The 22,225-nt window shown below is 40.2% G+C and overlaps 2 protein-coding genes across 4 annotated transcripts; both read right to left on the minus strand.

Annotated features, from left to right (window-relative positions):
• Nucleotides 1-625: 625 nt before the first annotated feature.
• On the minus strand, nt 626-9,647 carry LOC137124447 (NLR family CARD domain-containing protein 3-like). Of its 2 annotated transcripts, XM_067499478.1 has the most exons (13): nt 9,514-9,623; nt 8,665-8,757; nt 8,461-8,560; nt 7,292-7,417; nt 7,127-7,180; nt 4,446-6,198; nt 4,179-4,352; nt 3,726-3,899; nt 3,079-3,252; nt 2,515-2,688; nt 1,844-2,017; nt 1,694-1,740; nt 626-1,492 (listed from the first exon to the last, which is right to left on the minus strand). In XM_067499478.1, the coding sequence occupies exons 3-13, from the start codon at nt 8,513-8,515 to the stop codon at nt 978-980; spliced, it is 3,420 nt and encodes a 1,139-aa protein (XP_067355579.1). In that variant the 5' UTR covers nt 8,516-8,560; nt 8,665-8,757; nt 9,514-9,623; the 3' UTR covers nt 626-977. The 2 variants fall into 2 exon arrangements, with proteins under 2 accessions (XP_067355579.1, XP_067355578.1); XM_067499477.1 differs by lacking the exon at nt 8,665-8,757 and having other exon boundaries at nt 9,514-9,647.
• A 1,612-nt stretch (nt 9,648-11,259) lies between these two features.
• LOC137124448 (NLR family CARD domain-containing protein 3-like) lies at nt 11,260-21,758 on the minus strand. 2 transcript variants are annotated; one of them, XM_067499480.1, is made up of 12 exons: nt 21,546-21,758; nt 20,969-21,051; nt 20,588-20,701; nt 20,422-20,466; nt 17,867-19,613; nt 17,595-17,768; nt 17,292-17,465; nt 14,240-14,416; nt 13,707-13,880; nt 12,153-12,326; nt 12,003-12,049; nt 11,260-11,801 (listed from the first exon to the last, which is right to left on the minus strand). In XM_067499480.1, the coding sequence occupies exons 2-12, from the start codon at nt 21,006-21,008 to the stop codon at nt 11,260-11,262; spliced, it is 3,408 nt and encodes a 1,135-aa protein (XP_067355581.1). In that variant the 5' UTR covers nt 21,009-21,051; nt 21,546-21,758. The 2 variants fall into 2 exon arrangements, with proteins under 2 accessions (XP_067355581.1, XP_067355580.1); XM_067499479.1 differs by having other exon boundaries at nt 21,502-21,758.
• Between the last annotated feature and the right edge of the window lie 467 nt (nt 21,759-22,225).

Here is a 22,225-nt window from a genome sequence, read left to right on the forward strand (position 1 = left end):
TGGGCTTGTTCCTTGTAGCTCAGTATATTCTGTTACCTGTCGTGTTTTTCTTTGTAGCCTCCTTTTTAGGAGCGATTTCTGTTATTTATTATTTCTAACAAACGTGTCTTAGTTCAATCCCTCTCTGTGTCCTCACTTGGTTCCGCCTTAGCACTAAAAATATCAAATAAACCACTTATTTTCTCAAATGAAATGTGTTGTGAGCTACAAAATGGAGGTTGCCCATCCCTCCCTCTCCCTGCTGATACAGCTCTGCACAACCCTTCACTTTGTTCCTATGACAACATAAATGTACTAATCAAGCAGAAACCGTTAAGGCTTGAGCCTCGCTCCAGTATCTCAGCACTGCCGTTTGCCAGGACCTCTCCACAGTAAGCTAGGAAGTACACCTAGCAGCCATAACATATTGACATGAGAAAGTACACTCACTGGCCACATTATTAGGTACATCTGTGCATCTTAATGCAAATCAATGCAGAGCTCTGCCATGAATTCTACTTTTACAATGTTACAAATTCTCAGTTTTTAGATTGAAACTATGTGTTTAGTATTGAGGTCATAGTGGGTAGTGGAGTCGTACTGGAGTGTAGCATTTAAGAAACGCTATTGTGAAGACAGATTTATTTCACATTGTCTTTATTGGAAAACAATTAGGAAAATGTACGAACAAACCAAACAAGTACAGGCTAAACTGACAAATGATTAGTGTCTACTCCCCTTTGCACTTAGCATATCTTAATCTCTTTGTCCAAAAAATAGGAGTCAAACACCAAGAAAACCATCACAATCTGATAAAAAGCTTCTCAGTTTTGTCTCTGAGAAACCAGAAGACAGCCAGCATGGACCTGGCAGGCAAGAAGTACAGCAGGCATGAAACCACTTTCTTGGAGGGGAAACAAAGGGGGAGGGGGAACACATTTCAGTAAAAATGCTGAAATATGTAAAAGCTTACAAAGACGTAAATAGAGATCAGCGACTCAGAGAGACACAGATGAACACGGTCCAACCCAGAACCCAGGATAGAGGGGTTCAGTGAAGGTGCTGTTGAAGGTGTGGAGGTGGATCAGTTCATCCGAGGAGACCTTGTAGTAGGACAGAACGCCAGCAGCATAGTCCACATACACTGCTACTCTGTTAGAGACTGAGGAGGACAGAGTGAGCTCTGTTCTTTTGTTATTGTGACTGACAGAGTAACCATCATCAGAGCAGCACAGAGTCCAGGACTGATCGGTGAATCCAAACCTGCAGCCAAAACTGCGTCCTTTCCCTGCGATTCCTCTGTAAGTCACTGCTATGGAAACATCTCCTTTCCACTCGACCTCCCAGTAACAGCGACCAGTCAGAGCTTCTCTACACAGCAGCTGATGCCAGTGCTCAAATCTGTCTGGATGATGAGGATATGATTGCATCTTGTTCACAGAGGTCACACTCTTGAGACTGACTTGGAGATTTTTGTGTGCTGTGTTTGGATCCAAAGTGAGTTCACACAACCCTGATGGAGAGAAGAAGACACCAAACAGCAATAATCTATCATCCAACATTCCTGGTGAGTGTATCTGTTGCTTTTTATTACCACCATCACCTGTTAATATAATGAACCAATCCACAAATGAGAATGTCGTCCTTCCTTCATTCTGGTTTAAATTGGACATGTGCTGCCTTGTTTCATAAATCAAAGTGGAAACACACTTACATTTCCTCAGACCAGGTATCAGCCTCTGGCTTCCACAATGTTCCACCCTAGAGAAGGAAACAACGTTACAATGAGCTGTCAGAGGCTTCAGAAGCTTCTAGTAAAACATGACGTGTTGAGGTTCTGATGGTGAGTTTACAGCCTTGTTACCTGAGACTGTCCAGTCTACAGTGTGAGTCCTTCAGTCCAGCAGACAGAACATGAACTCCATAGTCTCCTGGATGATTGTGGCTCAGGTCCAGCTGTTTCAGATGGGAGGGGTTGGATCTGAGAGCTGATGCCAGAGAAGCAAAACCATTTGCTGTGACCAGACAACCTGAAAGCCTGGACACACACACACACAGACACACACACACTAGTTACATAGTTACGCTGTTTGCAAGGAGGGAACGGACATCGACTCACTTGAAATCCCACACATTCTTAGCTCTGTCATTCTCCACCACCTGTGGAGGTGCGTCTCATTTTGACTTTGAGACTTCCAGCCTGACTCGGCACAGATGTTTTGGTAATAATTGTTTTTATAATTTTATTTTCAGTGTTACAACTTGAAACGTTATGGCAAATTCTGAGTAAATAAAACGTGATTAATTGACAATGAATTTTGATTAAGTATAGAGACTCTGTGATTAGTCTTTAATACAAATTTGAAATGATTGGCAGCCCTATTGAAAATACAACTAATTTGGAAAATGACAAAAGTTTTCCTTTAAGAAGAAAACTCGGAGGTAAAATGCAGCAGATTAATGTCATCTTAAGTTCATCTATGGGTAAAGCAGCATTTTACTGATGGTTTACTGAATGGACAGTTGTTTTCTGACCTGAGAGTTTTCAGGGTACAGTGCTGACTCTCCAGTCCAGCAGACAGTAGCTTCACTCCTGAATCCTGCAGGTCATTGTTACTCAGGTCCAACTCTTTCAGATTACAGGTCTTGGAACTGAGGACTGAGGCAAGAGCGTCACAGCTTTTCTCAGAGAGATTACAGCTACTCAGCCTACAACAAATGTAAAAATGAAAAGTCACAGTATATAGTATAGAGTCATATTACAGTTTGGAAGGTTCTACTTTTCTAGAACCTTCTGAAAAAATATATATATTATGTATATAACATAAAAAACAACAATTTTGGGAGGACTGTTCTAATGAAACTTGGAAACAGAACTAATAATCTAAGGAAATACTTGTGCATTACAATTTTATTTCATTCTTTTTCATTCTCACAATTGCAGCAAAAGACACCTGTGTATATAAGAATTCTCACAATTCGACTTTAAATAATAATAATAATAATATTAAAAAAGGCTGCAAAGGACCATCAAACCAACAATTCCAGCTTGGCCTCTGTGACAACTTCACAATGGGAGCTCCTTTCGTCTACCTATACCTGAGAGCGTCCAGTCCACACTGTGAAGCCTTCAGTCCAGTAGTCAGCAGCTTCATTCCCGAGTCTCCTGGATGATTGTAGCTCAGGTCCAGCTCTTTCAGATGGGAGAGATGACATCTCAGAGCTTTGGCCAGAGAAGCACAACCCTCAGCTTTGACCAGACAACCTGACAGCCTAGAAACATGCACACACATTGTAGAGTGGGGACTTTAGGAATGTCCCAGTATTTGTGTAATGATTTGATTAGAATGCAAGGAAACACTAGGTCTGGAGAAGAATTCATGTTTTCACATTAAAGTAGCAGTAGCATGTATTTTATTGTAAAGCAGCCATGGGACGTAAACTCATGTCACTGGTGCCTGACAAACAATATTGGCTTTCACATTTGGAAAAAGGGGGGTGGAGGGTATTTAGTCACACAGATGCCACTAAATCTTTCACACTCCATCTCTAAGCTAATTGCTCTTGATGAAGGCCTCTGACCAAAGTGAAACAATTGAGAAATGTGTGCACGAATAATAACTTTAAATGTAAATAAACATGTTAGGAACTTTCTCCTGCATTACAATAACTTACTAAAATGTGTATTTTCATCTTTCTGTAAAGCAGCATTTTTAAATAGCGATCTGACGAAGTCGTCTTCTGACCTCAAAGTTACCAGTTTACATTTGACCTTCTCCAGTCCAGCCGACAGCCATTTTACACCTGAATCCTGCAGGTTGTTATTACTCAGGTCCAGTTCCACCAGATTACAGGACGGGGAACTGAGAACTGATGCCAGAGCTTCACAGCTTCTCTCCCCCAGATCACAGCTACTCAGCCTAAAAAAAGATTCATATGATGATGCATATGATTCATATATAACACACAACCCAAACAAATGCATTCAAATTCACATCCTTCGACTTCTAGTGAGAATTTCATTAAAATAAAAGACGTTCTGGTTGTTTGTGGAATAACAGTGTTGCCGGGTTATTAGCTACAACTAGCTAAAACAAGTGAAACACGTTTACAAAAATTATCCCTCCTTGTCCAGCAAATCTGAAATCCATGAGATTCAAAAGAAGGTACACATGTCTGGAGGTATAAAGGTTGATTACCCAAGTCTCTGGAGTTTGCAGTTAGTGTCTTTCAGGCCATCAGAGAGCAGTAACATCCCAGAGTCCTGCAGTTTGTTTCTGCTCAGGTCTAATTTCTCCAGAACAGAAGACTTCAAACGAAGAACTGATGAAATATACTCACAGCATCTGTCAGTGAGGTTACAGTCACTTAACCTAAAGTAAAAAAAGAAAACTTGTCATTTTTTGAAAAAACGTTTCTTTCTATACTTAAACACAATCTGTGTTTTTTTTAGACCAAATACTTACAAAACCCTCTTTGATAATTTGAAAACTGGAATCAGCCTCCCCAGAGCTTCATCTGATCTGGAGTATTTCTTCAGGTCAAACACATCCTGATCTTCACCAGAAACAAGCAGCACAAAGGCCAGAGCTGAGAACTGTGAAGGTGAAGCTTTGCTAACATCTCCTGAGCTCTGGTACTTTTGGACTTGTTCTACCAGAGACTGATCGCCCAACTCATTTAAACAGTAGAACAGATTGATGCTTTTTTCGTAGTAGGAAAGTTTCTTGATCTTGGTATGAATGTACTTGATTGTCTGCTGGTTGCTCCCCAGATAACTTCTTTTAAATCCAAACACGTCATGAAGAAGTTTCTGATTCTTATCCTGTGACAGACCAAGAAGGAAGCGTAGAAACATGTCCCATTGTCCGTGCTCCGAGGCCAAAGCCATATCTACTGCACTCTTGTGGAGGTGGACGTGGTCTTTCTGTGCTCTATTCACTCTCCCTGTGTGAATCAAATTTTCTCCACGATCTATGAAGTTCTCTAACACATACAAAGCTGCAAGAAACTCCTGAACAGTTAAATGTATAAACGAGTAACTGACCTGTCTGTGAAGACCATCTTCTTTTCTTATGATCTCTGTACAAACTCCAGAATAAATGGCTGCTTGTTCCAGATCAATGCTACAGTCTTTGAGATCAGTCTCACAGAAGATCATGTTGCCCTTCTGTAGCTGTTCAAACGCCAGCTTTCCCAGTTTCATGATCAAATCTTTGCCTTTGTCAACACCAGGAAAATCCTTCCTTTGTTTCCGTTTTGTCTGGATGATGAGGAAGTGTGTGTACATTTCAGTCACGGTCTTTGGCAACTCACTGTCCTGAGTGTGTTTGAGGTGACTCTGGAGAGCTGTGGCTAGAATCCTACAGAAAACTGGGATGTGACACATAATGTACAGACTTCTCAGTGCTTTTGACTGAAGATGATTCAAGATCTTCTGAGCTATATCCCTGTCACTGATAATCTTTTTGAAGTATTCGTCCTTCTGCTCATCGTTAAAACCTCGTACCTCAGTCACTCTGTTGATGAACTCAGGAGGAATCTTACTGGCTGCGGCCGGTCTACTTGTGATCCAGACGGAGGCTTTGTGCAGCAGTTTCCCTTTGATTAAATTGGTTAGTATGGCGTCTACAGATGTTTCCTTTGTAAGACTGCGACACATCTCATTGTTCTCAAAGTCCAGTGGGAGTTGGCTTTCATCCAGGCCGTCAAAGATGAACAAAACATTTAAATTCATGTAGTCTGATGCTTCCAAAGCGGTTGCTTCTTCATAATAGTGACGAATTAATCTCTCAAGACTGAAACTTGCATCTTTTATTAAATTCAAGTCTCTGAATGTGAATGGAAATATGAACTGAAACTTTTGGTTGACTCTTCCCTTTGCCCAGTCATGAGTGAACTTCTGCACAGCAACAGTTTTTCCAATGCCAGCAATTCCCTTTGTCAGAACTCTCTGGGGAGGGTTCCCTTCCTTTGATAAAGCCTCAAAAATGTCATTGAGGTGGATTTTCCTCTCCTCACCTGTAGACTTTGTACATTCTAATTCAATCACTTCATGTTCACTGTTCACCTGCCCACTGCCTCCTTCTGTGATGTAAAGCTCTGTATAGATCTGGTCTAAAGGAGTCGATGATCCAGCTTCCTTTGTTCCTTGAGACAATTTCTTAGTTTCATTCTGAAGGTAATCTTTTAGTTCAGCTTGGCACCTTTGGACGTTTCCTGACAAAGATAAAAAGACAAAGGTATATTTACATGAATTACAGCATTTTGCTCACATCGTGTTATGTTTGGACAGTCTGTGTGCTACTTTAGGTTTTGGAAGAAAATTCAAACACTGATACATGTAAAAAGAAAGGATTCAGTGTTTTCTTTGACCAGTTTCATTGTGTTTGTGTAAAAAAAGAAACAGATTAGGCTTTAAGAGGCAACACACTCAGATACAATTGTGACTGAGGCATAATAAGACTCGTAAGAGATACTTGAATATTTTACAAAAGTAACACTGCTCTGGACAATTTCAAAATATGAAAGTTAACTCTAACCGGTGTGGATATCGTGATTGGTTTTAAGAGGAGCAGCCTTTGCAATCAAAGAGATCATGGCTTCATCATCAACACTCACCAACTTTGACAATCCTGTCACAATCAGTTAAAAAGAAAATTCTCAGCACAAGCTTGTCGAGTTTATGTCTTTCATTGATAAAAGTCCATAATATTTTTGAAAAGAGTCAGTGACTCCATCTCAATGCAATAAGGTAAACCACTGTTGACTGTGTGTGACTTTCAGGGTCTCATCATGCCACTGTGATGGATACAGCCACTTGGCATACTTTGAATCCTGAAACTCAAGCCTTATACTAATTCTATGCAGAAATGCTGCCGAGTTTTCTCGACTTGAGCAAGAAAGGGCAAATATTTAACTTTGAAAACTGCAACAATTCCCAAACCACTAAAAAGTGGCATTAAAAGGAAAGGTGACGTAACAGGTGTAAAAGCCTGTCCCAACTTTTTTTGAATGTGATGCAGGCATCAAATTCTAAATGAGCTTCTATTTATTCAAAATACAATAATAATGTTAATCACTGGAAACTGGGGTTTGTTGTAATAATAGGAGTTTGTATGTCATTTAGTGATGAAACGCACGATACCTTCCATTTTGGGAGAACCAACATCGGTGTCATCTGTCTTGGCAGGAGATTGGACTGAAACAGAAACACAAAATACTTGGAATCTTGTTTTATAAAAAATACTTAAAAAGTAGAAATTACACAAATATAATTTGTTTGATTTATACATTGAGGTGAAATAATTACCAAAGGTGTTGCTGACATTGATTGTTAGATCCCTTGTTACATGAACACCAGTCAACTGAGGTGCGTTAACAAAACCTCCGTCCTGGGCGGTCACTCGCAAGTTTCCAGAATCATTCTGAGTTACAGCTGAATGAAAACAGATAAAATGATCAAAAGCCAGGAAAGACAAAACTGTAGCTGAAGCTCCAGAGATTGTGTTTTATTAGAGGTGACTTAGCGAAGCCTGAAAGAAGGCTGAGGAAGGAAGGAGGAAGGTGGGGACCCTGTCCTGAAGCCAGGGCTGTCAGCCCCGATTGCAGCGTACGTAAAGACTTACGTAAAGTCACCTATTTAGTCATTGTTCTGTTTGAGAGTATGTAGCATCAAAGAATCGTAGCTTTCAGAACAGGCTACTTAAAGTGTGAACACAGTATGGAAACAATGACATTCAGTGTGGCCACATGGTGATGAATGATGATGATGATCTGTAATATTTAACATGGTTCCATGTTTACATAATGCAGCACTGATCCACAACAAAAGACAGAAAAGACAGAAACATTTCAAGTACTTTTACTGTAAGTAATTATCATGTATTTACTTTTACTTAAGTAGAAATGTCAGTGTCGTTCCTTTACTTTTAATATACTTGGGTTGTGTATTTTTACTTTTACTTTAGTACAGTTTTTGAGTACTTTATTCACCACTTGTGTGCACACACACCATACTTATGCATCTGCATCATCCTGTTGGTTGAGGAGATATTTAAAAAAGGGGAGGGGAGCAACTGTGCTTTCATATTTACTCAGCCCAGCTTTTGAAAATGGGCGCCTCCATTGTGGGGGAGGGATCAACGGTTCCTGTAATATGGCGGCACACAGCTATTGAAAATTACGGTTTAAAAACTTTGACACCTTCTGACACTTTTGCGTCAGAAAGTGCTTTCATTAGCATGTTCAATGTTTTCATGCCCAGCTAAGAAAATGTGTTGAACCCTGCACTTCAAAGTGTGATGCTGGTTTAGACATTTTGAAACACCACATTTATCAGACTGAGACAGTGTTTAGCTGTAATTTGCAGCCTCCTGGCAAAACAGGGAAGTCAACTAGTTTGATCAGAATAAACTGCAGTCAGAGCAGTACCCAGAACCTATCGATGATGCTAATAAAGAAAGTAAACCACGATCTTACCGTACTGTGATGTATGTGGAACCACAGCATGGCCAGATGTAATGGAGTTTTCCATTCTGTGTCCTTTCACCAAACGTCACACAGAAAATAATGCAAGGAGCTGAAATTAAAAAAAGGAATTACATTGAAACACTTGGTTTAATGTAATTAATGCAGGTTAAAAAGCCATATTAACTGGGAGCTAAAATGAAAGTCAAGTCTCACATGCAAACTCATCTGCTGCTAAGCTGTGCTTCTGGTCACACGACAACAGGAAGTCATTGTGCTTTGTGTTTACACGCTCATCACTAACTCCTCCTGGTTCTCATTCAGACCATTAAAATAGTCCAGTAAAACAATGAACTTTTCAAATGCTAAAAAAAAAAAAAAAAAAACTACAGTGACTGAAGTAAGATTTGAAGTTATTTGTAGTTTGGGACACGAATGAGTCCTGTCCCGTCCCCCACCTGCTCTGACATAGCTTGTTTTGTTTAATCTGTTTTCTTTTTTCTGCCAGCAAGATGGAAAAACGAAAGCTTAAACTGTAAAATACACAATAATTGACAGCGTCCTGTAAAAGTAGACCAGGCAGGGGAAGAGCACAAACAGGATTAGGGACCATAACTAACACTCAAAAGACCAGAGTCCAATAGAGGAGGAGAGGTTTACTGAGTGGCAGAGGAACAGAGGCAGCACAATATGAAGAAGACTGACACAGGGTTCACACAGCTGTTAGTCTTCCTACTCATACTGGTAGTTATGAGTTTCTCTGTCTAATCTGCTTCCAGTCATTAAGCACTGTGACTGAGACAAATGAGTGGAAATCTCTGCAGAAAACCCAGCTTTAGTGCTTAAAGACAGAGATTTAAAGGAAAATGTGAACAATTCCTTCATGTGTTCACATTTTATTACCACTATCACCTTTTAATAAAATGAAGCAGTTCATTTGAACAGAAGAACACATTTTAAACTGCACTGCAGTATTTTCTGCCCTGATGGTCGACTTTCTCTGATCTTCAGAAAGAGGAGCCTTTTTTAAATTTAGTTTAAGTTTAATAAGAAAATGCGACTCACACAAAGCTCTGCAGGTAACAACCAATAGGAGACTTCCACAGGCAGGGTGAGGTGATGTAGAAGAAAGTCCAAAAACCCAGAGTCCAAAACAGGTGCAGACAGAGTCCAGAAATACACAGCAAGGAATCAAAAAAATAGGAAGGGAAATGAAAACAGAGAAGTACCGTGTTACACTGGGACGTTGAGGCAGGTGAGTGGGTGGAGTGGGCCAGGTAGAAATGGAGGGAACAAAGAAATTAAAAAAGGGGGAGGGGCTGAGTGAGCGACAGAGGGCGCGGCTCTAAAACTGAGGCTGCACCGTGGCGTGTGGCCGTTTGGGTGCAGTTTCCATTCCGTGAAATATTAGAACATGAAACCGCATGTGCAGCTTGTGCCGACTTGAACCCAGGTCACAATGCAGCAAGTAAACAAAACAACATGTGGAGTCTGGTAGAAGTGATCAACGTGACCTGTACAATGTATAGTTTGGCAACACTTCCGCCAAACACAAGGTATTTGAATAGAGGTATTTCAGATAGTATTTAAAATTAAGGGCCAAAATATTAAAACCACCTCTTCTTATAATGAAATCCAGTACGACTCATCTACCCACTATGACCTCAATAATAAACAGAGGGTAGAATTATCACTCTGTTATAACAGTTTCAAACTAAAAATGAACAAATCATACCATTGTAAAACTCATGGCAGGGCTGCTGTGTTGGATGCTATTAGATTGTACAGGTGAACCTAACAAAGTGGCCAGTGAGTGAAAGTTATACAAGCTATTTTCAATTAACTTTCAAAGCTTCGTCCTGCCCACTCGTCTCTTTACTTCTGTCTCTCAGGCTCCTCCACAAAAACCTCTTCTGTGGGCAACTTTAGAAAAAGGTGAAGAACGTCTTGTGGAGGTAGACAGACTGTAGGTCCTACTCAAATTGACGAAGAAAGACAATTCCAAGTGAAACCAGACGGGCTTTAGTTTTTGCTGTTGTTTTATCTGAATGTATTACTTTATAGTTTCCTCGTGCTGTCGTACAATGACAGTTATTATACAATGTAAATGCTTAGAACATGTGTCTAACCTTAGTATGTATATTCTGTCCTGTTCCTTCTCTAGTTCACGCCCACTGTCGCTTTTCTCATGATTAGAACTTTTCTGTATGTCCTCACTAACCCTCCTCAAACCTCCAACCCTGATGCACTTTCACAAGCAAACACACACACTAGCTGTTAGATTCTATGTTAACTGTACTGGTTATTGTTATGAATGAAAACAAATTATTACAGTAATACACAGGGGTTGTAGGCAAGTAATTTTAAACAAAATTTTAAATGTTCTTTTTTCAATCCAGTACAAGAGTGTATGTACTTTTATTCCACTTATTTAATAGCTGGCTTTTCAAATAAATATTCTTAATATAAAATCTACTTCACCAATTTTCACATTCATGCTTGTAAAGTTCCCTCTGATTTACCTTTATTAAAATATCCCTCTATTTCTAGCTAAAAAGCTCCAAGATGAAGTATAAGCAACAGGTTGACATAATCTTAACCGAAGGTTCCTCCAAGTGACGTCATCTGGAGGATTTTTTTCAGCTAGACGTAGAAATACAGTCCAAACATATGCACATTCATTGTTCACTAAATTATTTTGAGCCGATAATTTGCATAATTTGTTGTTGTATATTAATTTTTTGAAGCAAATGCATAAATTGCTTATTTTTCTTATGAACCTTATTGCAGTACAGTAGCCTTTTTTCAGCTCTATAATGTAAATGGCCTCTTTAAGCTCCGTGGAAACATTATGGAACCAGACCTAACCCAGAACCCAGGATAGAGGGGTTCAGTGAAGGTGCTGTTGAAGGTGTGGAGGTGGATCAGTTCATCCGAGGAGACCTTGTAGTAGGACAGAACGCCAGCAGCATAGTCCACATACACTGCTACTCTGTTAGAGACTGAGGAGGACAGAGTGAGCTCTGTTCTTTTGTTATTGTGACTGACAGAGTAACCATCATCAGAGCAGCACAGAGTCCAGGACTGATCGGTGAATCCAAACCTGCAGCCAAAACTGCGTCCTTTCCTTCTGATTCCACTGTAAGTCACTGCTATGGAAACATCTCCTTTCCACTCGACCTCCCAGTAACAGCGACCAGTCAGAGCTTCTCTACACAGCAGCTGATGCCAGTAGTCAAATCTGTCTGGATGATGAGGACATGATTGCTTCTTGTTCACAGAGGTCACACTCTTGAGACTGACTTGGAGATTTTTGTGTGCTGTGTTTGGATCCCAAGTGAGTTCACACAACCCTGATGGAGAGAAGAAGACACCAAACAGCAATAATCTATCATCCAACATTCCTGGTGAGTGTATCTGTTGCTTTTTATTACCACCATCACCTGTTAATATAATGAACCAATCCACAAATGAGAATGTCGTCCTTCCTTCATTCTGGTTTAAATTGGACATGTGCTGCCTTGTTTCATAAATCATAGTGAAAACACACTTACACTTCCTCAGACCAGGTATCAGCCTCTGGCTTCCACAATGTTCCACCCTAGAGAAGGAAACAACGTTACAATGAGCTGTCAGAGGCTTCAGAAGCTTCTAGTAAAACATGACGTGTTGAGGTTCTGATGGTGAGTTTACAGCCTTGTTACCTGAGACTGTCCAGTCTACAGTGTGAGTCCTTCAGTCCAGCAGACAGAACATGAACTCCAGAGTCTCCTGGATGATTGTAGCTCAGGTCCAGCTGTTTCAGATGGGAGGGGTTGGATCTGAGAGCTGATGCCAGAGAAGCAAAACCATTTGCTGTGACCAGACAACCTGAAAGCCTGGACACACACACACACTCTGGTTTCCATAACTTTAGGGGACATTATATTTAATTACATTTATTTTCTATCACCAAACATAACTAACCAATATATATATTTTCATTGTCACGAGTCGCATGTTTGATTTGGCATGTGTTTTATGTCGGATGCCCTTCCTGCCACAACCCTCTGCATTTATTCAGACTTGGGACTGACACAAGAAGACACTGGCTTGTGCCCCCTTGTGGTTGCATTAACCAATATATATTTTCATAATGTGAGTAAAACCTTGTACACACACACACACACACACACACACACACACACATTATATTTTAATGTACAAAACATGCAGCATGGGACAATAAAGAAACTATAAAGATTAAATTAAGACTAAAACTGCAGTTATTTCATGGTCTATACGGAAATTAAGTCGTTTGCTTTTCATTTCAAAAAAGTACGTATTTATCTTTTATTAGTATATTGTGTGCCTGGTTTTGGACATATTGTATTTTTATTGTATGTGAACATGTGTTCACCTCAAGCTTTGGGCCTTTGACTATGTGTATTTTTGACCCCCAACAATACACCTGTATATAAACCGATCCATCATAGTTTTAAACAAATATTATGAACTAATAAATGGCGTCTCTATCATTTCGCATTAACCACCTTTTAGCACATAAAGTGGTTAAAATCAGCTCCACCTTTACCAACAATGATGTTTGACCCTAAATGTTTAATCATTATATTACAAATATTATAGGTTATTACAGTCTTATTACAGGTATGTTACCAAACATGTTAATTAAACTACATTGTTTTTGGTGAATTACCTTTTCTATTAAAAACTAAATGTAGATAATCTGATTAGTACTTTGACCTGAGTAAAATATTTCAATTACTGGCAGCAGACATTTTTAGGCCAACACTTACACTTTTACTTGATTATTGAATTTGTGTACTTTTACCACACCTGTACACAGTGTATCACTGTGTATCACATTTTGCTGTGTATCGGGGCTAAATAGCTGCAGACGGCTCAGAGTGGCCATGCTGACCCTCGTCCTCCATGACATGATAAGACTTAATATATTATTAAGGACTTTGCAGGTCTTTTTGTGTTTATTGATGATTTCACAACAGCTTTTATGAAAGAATTGTGATGCATATTTCAATGTCTTTAATTGTAAGGTCATACGAAATGATTGGTTGAATTTAAAAGTTAAAATCTCAAATTTCTGGAGGGACTGATTAAAGAAAAATGTACCAAAATTTGATTTTAAGAATAATCTAAAAGGGGAAATTTGACATATTTTTATCATGTTCTCTGAGGTTCATCTTTTATTACAGCAGCATTTGAATAGTTATATACTGGACTGACAGTTGTCTTCTGACCTGAGACTTTCCAGGGTACAGTGCTGAGACTCTAGTCCAGCAGAAAGCTGCTTCACTCCTGAATCCTGCAGGTCATTGTTACTCAGATCCAGCTCTCTTAGACTACAGGACTGGGAGGCAAGTACTGAGGCCAGAGCTTCACAGCTTCTCACTGACAGATTACAGCTATTCAGCCTAAAAAAGATTCACAGAGTTATAGCTACATTTTCTAAAAAGAAAGAAATGGGCAACTGTTTCCATTAATAATCCCACTAAAATGTAACTGTGTAAAACAATAGAACAAGTTTATGTGGATTATTAGATTTGTGGATGGATGATACAGTGATCTAAGAAAATACTTTACAATTTATAGGTTGACAAAATGACACATACAATGTAATTAATTAGTATAATTAAAAACACAATTGTGGCACAAAAACGAGTGTTTTTGACAAACACTTCAAGTATAAGTAACATTATATATAAAAAACAAAAATCCCATCTTGTGAGGTTGACAGCAAAACAATGTGTGAGCTCTTTTTGTCTTTCAATACCTGAGAGTGTCCAGACTACAGCGTGAATCCTTAAGTCCAGCAGACAGCAGCTTGGCGACTCCCAAGTCTCCAGGATTATTGTAGCTCAGGTCCAGTTCTTTCAGATGGGAGGGATGACATCTGAGAGCTGTGGCCAGAGAAGCCCAACCCTCCTCTTTGACCAGACAACCTGACAGCCTAGAAACATGCACACAAATGTTAGGAGTGGGGTCACCATGTTGTACTGGGATGTTTATTAGCCGAGAACAAACAAGCCCAACATTGAGAGAAATGTTCATGTCTTGATGATGAAGTAGCAGCTTCAAGTTAGTGAGGCTATAGCACCGCTTGGTTTGCTGTTCGGAAATCATTTATTTTAATAGAAGAATTGAAAAACGTACGGGTTACATACGCACCCCAAGGTTAGGACAGTGAGGGGTGGGAGCATTTACATAGCTGCAACCTGCAACATCACCACTAGATGGCAACAAATCATACAGACACCTTAAAGCTAATTGGTCTTGATAAAAATCTCTGAACAAACAGAAAAAAAGCTGAGATACGTGTACAGAAGTTTGGCTTGACCTGGTACTAATGTTAGTGTGACACAATATTTTAAACATTAAAGACAAAATCTTCTTCTTTTCCTTTCAGCTGTTCCCTTTCAGGGGTCGCCACAGCGAATCATGTGCCTCCATCTAACTCTGTCCTCTGCATCCTCTTCACTCACACCAACTAACTTCATGTCCTCCCTCACTACATCCATAAATCTCCTCTTTGTTCTTCCTCTAGACCTCCTGCCTGGCAGCTCCAACCTCAGCATCCTTCTACCGATATATTCACAATGTCTTCTCTGAACATGTCCAAACCACCTCAATCTGGCCTCTCTGACTTTATCTCCAAAACATCTAACATGAGCTGTCCCTCTGATGTCCTCATTCCTGATCCTGTCCATCCTCGTCCCTCCCACAGAGAACCTCAACATCTTAAGCTCTGCTACCTCCAGCTCTGCCTCCTGTCTTTTCTTCAGTGCCACTGTCTCTAAGCCGAACAACATCGCTGGTCTCACCACCGTCTTGAACATCTTTCATTCTCGTTGATACTTTTTTATCACACAACACACCTGACACTTTTCTCCACCCGTTCCAACCTGCCTGCACTCGCCTCTTCACCTCTTTTCCACACTCTCCGTTGCTCTGAACAGTTGACCCTAAGTACTTAAAGTCCTGCACCTTCTTCACCTCTGCTCCCTGTAACCTCACTGTTCCACCTGGGTCTCTCTCATTGACACATGTATTCTGTCTTGCTGCGGCTAAGCTTCATTCCTCTGTTTTCCAGAGCAGACCTCCACCTCTCTAGATTTTCCTCCACCTGCTCCCTGCTCTCACTACAAATCACAATGTCATCTGCAAACATCATAGTCCATGGAGATTCTTGTCTAACCTCATCTGTCAGCCTGTCCATCACCAGAGCAAACAAGAAGGGGCTCAGAGCCGATCCTTGATGCAGACCCACCTCCACCTTGAACTCCTCTGTCACACCTACAGCACACCTCACCACTGTCTTACAGCTCTCATACATGTCCTGCACCACTCTAACATACTTCTCTGCCGCTCCAGACGTCCTCATACAATACCACAGCTCCTCTCTCTGCACCCTGTCATACGCTTTCTCTAAATCTACGAAGACACAATGCAACTCTCTATGACCTTCTCTGTACTTCTCCATCAGCATCCTCAAAGCAAATACTGCATCTGTTGTTCTCTTTCTAGGCATGAAACCATATTGCTGCTCACAAATGTTCACCTCTGCCCTTAGCCGAGCTTCCACTACTCTTTCCCACAACTTCATTGTTTGGCTCATCAGCTTTATTCCTCTGTAGTTGCCACAGCTCTGTTCATCTCCCTTGTTCTTAAAAATGGGCAGCAGTACACTTCTCCTCCAGTCCTCAGCATCCTCTCACTCTCCAAGATCTTGTTAAACTAGTCAGAAACTCTACTGCCACCTCTCCTAGACACTTCCATACCTCCACAGGTTTGTCATCAGGACCAACTGCCTTTCCACTCTTCATCCTCTTCAACGTCCTCCTCACTTCACTCTTACTAATCTTTGCTACTTCCTGCTCCACACCAGTCACCTCTTCTACTCTTCGTTCCCTTTCATTTTCCTCGTTCATCAACTCTTTAAAGTTCTCCTTCCATCTTCCCATCACACTCCTGGCACCTGTCAATACATTTCCATCCTTATCTTTAATCACACTAACCTGCTGCACATCCTTCCCATCTCTATCTCTTTGTCTGGCCAACCTGTACAAATCCACCTCTCCCTCTTTAGTGTCCAACCTAACATACAAGTCCTCATATGCTCTTTGTTTGGCCTTTGTCACCTCTACCTTCATCTTACGCTGCATCTCCCTGTACTCTTGTCTACTCTCTTCAGTCCTCTCAGTGTCCCACTTCTTCTTAGCTAACCTCTTTCTCTGTATACACTCCTGAACTTCCTCGTTCCACCACCAAGTCTCCTTGTCCACTTTCCTCTTTCCAGATGACACACCGAGTACCCTGCTCCTAAGCTTCTAGCCTTGCTACCTTTCCACCTGGTCTCCTGGACACACAGTATGTCCACCTTCCTTCTCTGCATCATGTCAACCAACTCTCTAACCTTCCCTGTCATAGTCCCAACATTCAAAGTCCCTACTGTCAGTCCTACATTCTTAGCTTTCCTCTTCTCTCTCTGCCTACGAACACACCTTCCTCCTCTCCTTCTTCGTCTTCGACCAACAGTAGTCCAATTTCCACCGGTACCCTGTAGGTCAACAGCACCGGTGGCGGTCGTTGTTAACCCGGGCCCCGACCGATCCGGTATGGAAGTCTTTGTCACGATTCGCATGTTTGATTTGGCATGTGTTTTACGTCGGATGCCCTTCCTGCCACAACCCTCTGCATTTATCCAGACTTGGGACTGGCACAAGAAGACACTGGCTTGTGCCCCCTTGCGGTTGCATTATTAAAGACAAAATATAACATTAAAAAAAATGAAATTGAAATTTACTGATTATTATTTGTCTTCTGACCTCAGAGTTGCCAGTGTACAGTTGACACTCTCCAGTCCAGCAGAAAGCAGTTTCACTCCTGAATCCTGCAGGTTGTTATTACTCAGGTCCAGCTCTCTCAGACTGGAGGACAGGGAGCTTAGAACTGATCTCAGAGCTTCACAGCTTCTCTCTGACAGATCACAGCTATTCAGCCTTAAAAAAGATGCACAGTACATTTGTGAAATCACTGACTTTAAAAAGGGCTTTAAATTTCACGTGTATAAATTCTGGCAACAAAACACTTATAAAATCTTAAAGCAAGAGCTACAAAGGTTATATTACTTAAGACTCTGGAGTTTGCAGTTAGTGTCTTTCAGGCCATCAGAGAGCAGTAACATCCCAGAGTCCTGCAGTTTGTTTCTGCTCAGGTCTAATTTCTCCAGAACAGAAGACTTCAAACGAAGAACTGATGAAATATACTCACAGCATCTGTGAGTGAGGTTACAGTCACTTAACCTAAAGTAAAAAAAGAAAACTTGTCATTTTTTGAAAAATTGTTTGATTTTCCTTCTGTACTTAAACACAATCTGTGGTTTTTTAGACCAAATACTTACAAAACCCTCTTTGATAATTTGAAAACTGGAATCAGCCTCCCCAGAGCTTCATCTGATCTGGAGTATTTCTTCAGGTCAAACACATCCTGATCTTCACCAGAAACAAGCAGCACAAAGGCCAGAGCTGAGAACTGTGAAGGTGAAGCTTTGCTAACATCTCCTGAGCTCTGGTACTTTTGGACTTGTTCTACCAGAGACTGATCGCCCAGCTCATTTAAACAGTAGAACAGATTGATGCTCTTCTCGTAGTAGGAAAGTTTCTTGATCTTGGTATGAATGTACTTGATTGTCTGCTGGTTGCTCCCCAGATAACTTCCATTAAATCCAAACACGTCATGAAGAAGTTTCTGATTCTTATCCTGTGACAGACCAAGAAGGAAGCGTAGAAACATGTCCCATTGTCCGTGCTCCGAGGCCAAAGCCATATCTACTGCACTCTTGTGGAGGTGGACGTGGTCTTTCTGTGCTCTACTCACTCTCCCTGTGTGAATCAAATTTTCTCCACGATCTATGAAGTTCTCTAACACATACAAAGCTGCAAAAAACTCCTGAACAGTTAAATGTATAAAAGAATAACTTTCATATCTGTGGAGCCCATCTTCTTTTCTTATGATCTTTGTACAGACTCCTGAATAAGGGGAAGTATTTTCCAGATTAATGTTACAGTCTTTCAGATCAGTCTCACGGAATATTATGTTGCCCTTCTGTAGCTGTTCAAACGCCAACCTTCCCAGTTTTATTATCACATCTTTGTCAACACCAGGAAAATCCTTCCTTTGTTTCCGTTTTGTCTGGATGATGAGGAAGTGTGTGTACATTTCAGTCACGGTCTTTGGCAACTCACTGTCCTGAGTGTGTGTGAAGAGACTCTGGAGAGCTGTGGCTAGAATCCAACAGAAAACTGGAATGTGACACATAATGTACAGACTTCTCAGTGCTTTTGAGTGAAGATGATTCAAGATCTTCTGAGCTTTATTCCTGTCACTGATAATCTTTTTGAAGTATTCGTCCTTCTGCTCATCGTTAAAACCTCGTACCTCAGTCACTCTGTTGATGAACTTAGGAGGAATCTTACTGGCTGCGGCCGGTCTACTTGTGATCCAGACGGAGGCCTTGTGCAGCAGTTTCCCTTCGATTAAATTGGTTAGTATGGCGTCTACAGATGTTTCCTTTGTAAGACTGCGACACATCTCATTGTTCTCAAAGTCCAGTGGGAGTTGGCTTTCATCCAGGCCGTCAAAGATGAACAAAACATTTAAATTCATGTAGTCTGATGTTTCCAAAGCTGTTACTTCTTCATAATAGTGACAAATTAATCTCTTAAGACTGAAACTTGTGTCTTTTATTAAATTCAAGTCTCTGAATGTGAATGGAAATATGAACTGAAACTTTTGGTTGACTCTTCCCTTTGCCCAGTCATGAGTGAACTTCTGCACAGCAACAGTTTTTCCAATGCCAGCAATTCCCTTTGTCAGAACTCTCTGGGGAGGGTTCCCTTCCTTTGATAAAGCCTCAAAAATGTAATCAAGGTGGATTTTCCTCTCCTCACCTGTAGACTTTGTACATTCTAATTCAATCACTTCATGTTCACTGTTCACCTGCCCACTGCCTCCTTCTGTGATGTAAAGCTCTGTATAGATCTGGTCTAAAAGAATCGAGGATCCATCTTCCTTTGTTCCTTGAAACAAATCCTGAGTTTTATTCTGAAGGTAATCTTTTAGTTCAGCTTGGCAGTTTTCGATATATCCTGAAAGACAAGAGAATACTTACATGAATGACAGTATTTTGCTCATATCCAATATGAAGTGAAATATTGTATGTGTACTACTGTAGGGTTTGGTTGAATGTGAAAATACCAGAAATTACAAAAAGAGAAATGACCCACCCAGTCATGGTGTGACTCTGTCAAGTCTTTTGATACAGAAGTAAGTCAGCAAATACAGTACATCCCATTTATAGAAAGGTTGGAAGTTCTTCTAGAGTAAAATTTCAAACTATTGTATCATTTGAGCATTTTATCTGACAATTGCACAAAGAAACATTTTTCAGTGTTTTCACTAATCAACTTCATTGTATTTCTGTATTTTCCTTGTATTTCTCATAGCACGGTTAAATAAAAGTTGAGAGGCAAAATGATTTTTTTTTTTAAACAAACAAAAATACCTGGCTGATTCCATTAGAGACAAGTTCATTGATAACAGGTGAGGATATCATTGTTGGTTATGAAAATGTACAGCACATCATAAAAATGAAAATTAGCCTAAAGTGATCACTGACTGTTGAGCAGCGCAAGACTTAGGATCAAGAATAGTCAAATATTTCACTTGCAAAGCGGCAACAGTTAGTGATTGCGGCAGCTTGATTAAAAAGTGTCATTAAAACGAAAGGTGATGTAACACAGAGGTAAAAATGTCTGTCCCAACTTATTAACTGTGATGCAGACATCAAATTCTAGATGAGCTTCTATTTATTCAAAATACAGTTATGTTAATCAGTGGAAAATGGGGTTTGTTGTAATTATAAGTTAGGTCTTTTGGTGATGAAATGCATGATACCTTTGATTTTGGGAGGAACAATATCTGTCTTGGCAGGTTGTTGGGCTGGAACAGAAACAAGGAAAATCTTCATAAACTCAGTTTATTAAAGTATTTTGTTGGTTCATTCTTCAGCAATTACACAATTAAATCTATTGGATTTATACATTCAAGTAAAAAAAGTTACCGTTGACATTGATCGTTAGGTCCCCTTTTACATTGACACCAGTCAACTGAGGTGCGTTAACTAAGCCACCTCTCCGGGCGGTGATGTTCAAGTCAGCATCCTTCTGAATAGGAGCTAAATGAAAACAGATAAAACGATCCAGACCCAAGAAAGACAATGTCGTTATGACAAAAATGTGAGAGATTGATTTATTAGAGGTGACTTTGTGCTGCAATGCCAGTTGGCCTACAGACAATTTTTAAACTGGTTCTAAGGATGTGGTACAAAAGCCCTCTGGTGGGCAGGAGTTGATGTAGTGCTACAAATTACTGCATATACTGTCTACTGGAGTACCCATAACCTATCAATGGTACTGATAAAGAAAGTAAACCACCATCTTACTGTAATTTTTCTGTAAGTTTTCCATTCTGTGTCCTTTCATCCAACTTTCCCAACTTCACAGGAGAAGATTAAAAATCACACAGCTGAAATGGAAAAGTAAGAACCATAAAACGCAAAGGTTGCACTTCCATACTTGAAAGGTCGATTAATGGCACAAAGAAGAAAGACAGAACATTCGCTGGGTTAAGCCATATTAACTTGAAACTAAAATGAAAGAAAGTCGTACTGGTTTGCGTTTACACCATATTCACTCATCAATAACCCACTTGGGTCAGATTGTGCCTACTAAAATATAAAAACCTTATTTTTTCACAAGGAATGTTTTGTTAGATGAACAACAAAACAGCACCCACACGGGACAAACACTGACACGGAAATGAAAGAGAAAGTGAACCAGGTCCAGAGCCCGATCTCAGTTACGCTTTAATACTAGTCTCCCAGTAGGTTCGCATAAATATAAATATAAAACGAACTGTATCCGAGAAAAAGTCCCCTAATATGTTCAGTGCATAAAAATATTCATATTCACTAACATTGTCGCGGTTCTGCAAATCGCTCGACTTCCTGTATCGCTCACTTTGTAGCTGCTGTTAGCTTGAAGCACAGCGTTTCAGTCTGAGACCTTATTGTCGGGCCGTCGTGTGCAAGAGTTTCTACTTTCGACAAACAGAGAGGCAGCTTCTCTTCTTCTCTGTAGCCACGTGTTTCCGAAACTTTATCTGTTGAAGTAACTAGTAAGTATTAGCGAGTTATCGGTGGGCATGAAATGGCGCGTCGATCGTTTAAAAATAGTTACACCTCCAATGACGACACACCCACGTGACCTACGTAGTCGTATCATGGAACGTTTCATTGCTACGGACTGAGCCGAGGCGGAATCATTACGGGACATAAACAGCAGCTGATGCTAAGTCTGTTGATATAGACATAAAAATATATTTATATACATATATTTATATATATATCTTCCTTAGCACATACATGTAAATAACCATGACAAGAAATAACATTTTAATAATGTATATAGGATTTATAATCGTTCCGTTCAGTTTATTCACACACTGAAAATGAGTGAAACAGTGATAACTCTCCTTCCAACCTAAGTCACACAGGCACCACACATTTTGTTTTGCAGTATTATAAAATGTACAACTCAACAAAGAATTGTTTCTCCAGCAGATGTCGCCAAAGTGGTGATTCAAATGTTAAAAACCACTGAACCTTTTTCTAAATGAATTGCTTCCGCTGGTTCAAAGC

The sequence above is a fragment of the Channa argus genome, chromosome 3, assembly GCF_033026475.1.
Source record: "Channa argus isolate prfri chromosome 3, Channa argus male v1.0, whole genome shotgun sequence".
NCBI classification, from domain to species: Eukaryota; Metazoa; Chordata; class Actinopteri; order Anabantiformes; family Channidae; genus Channa; species Channa argus.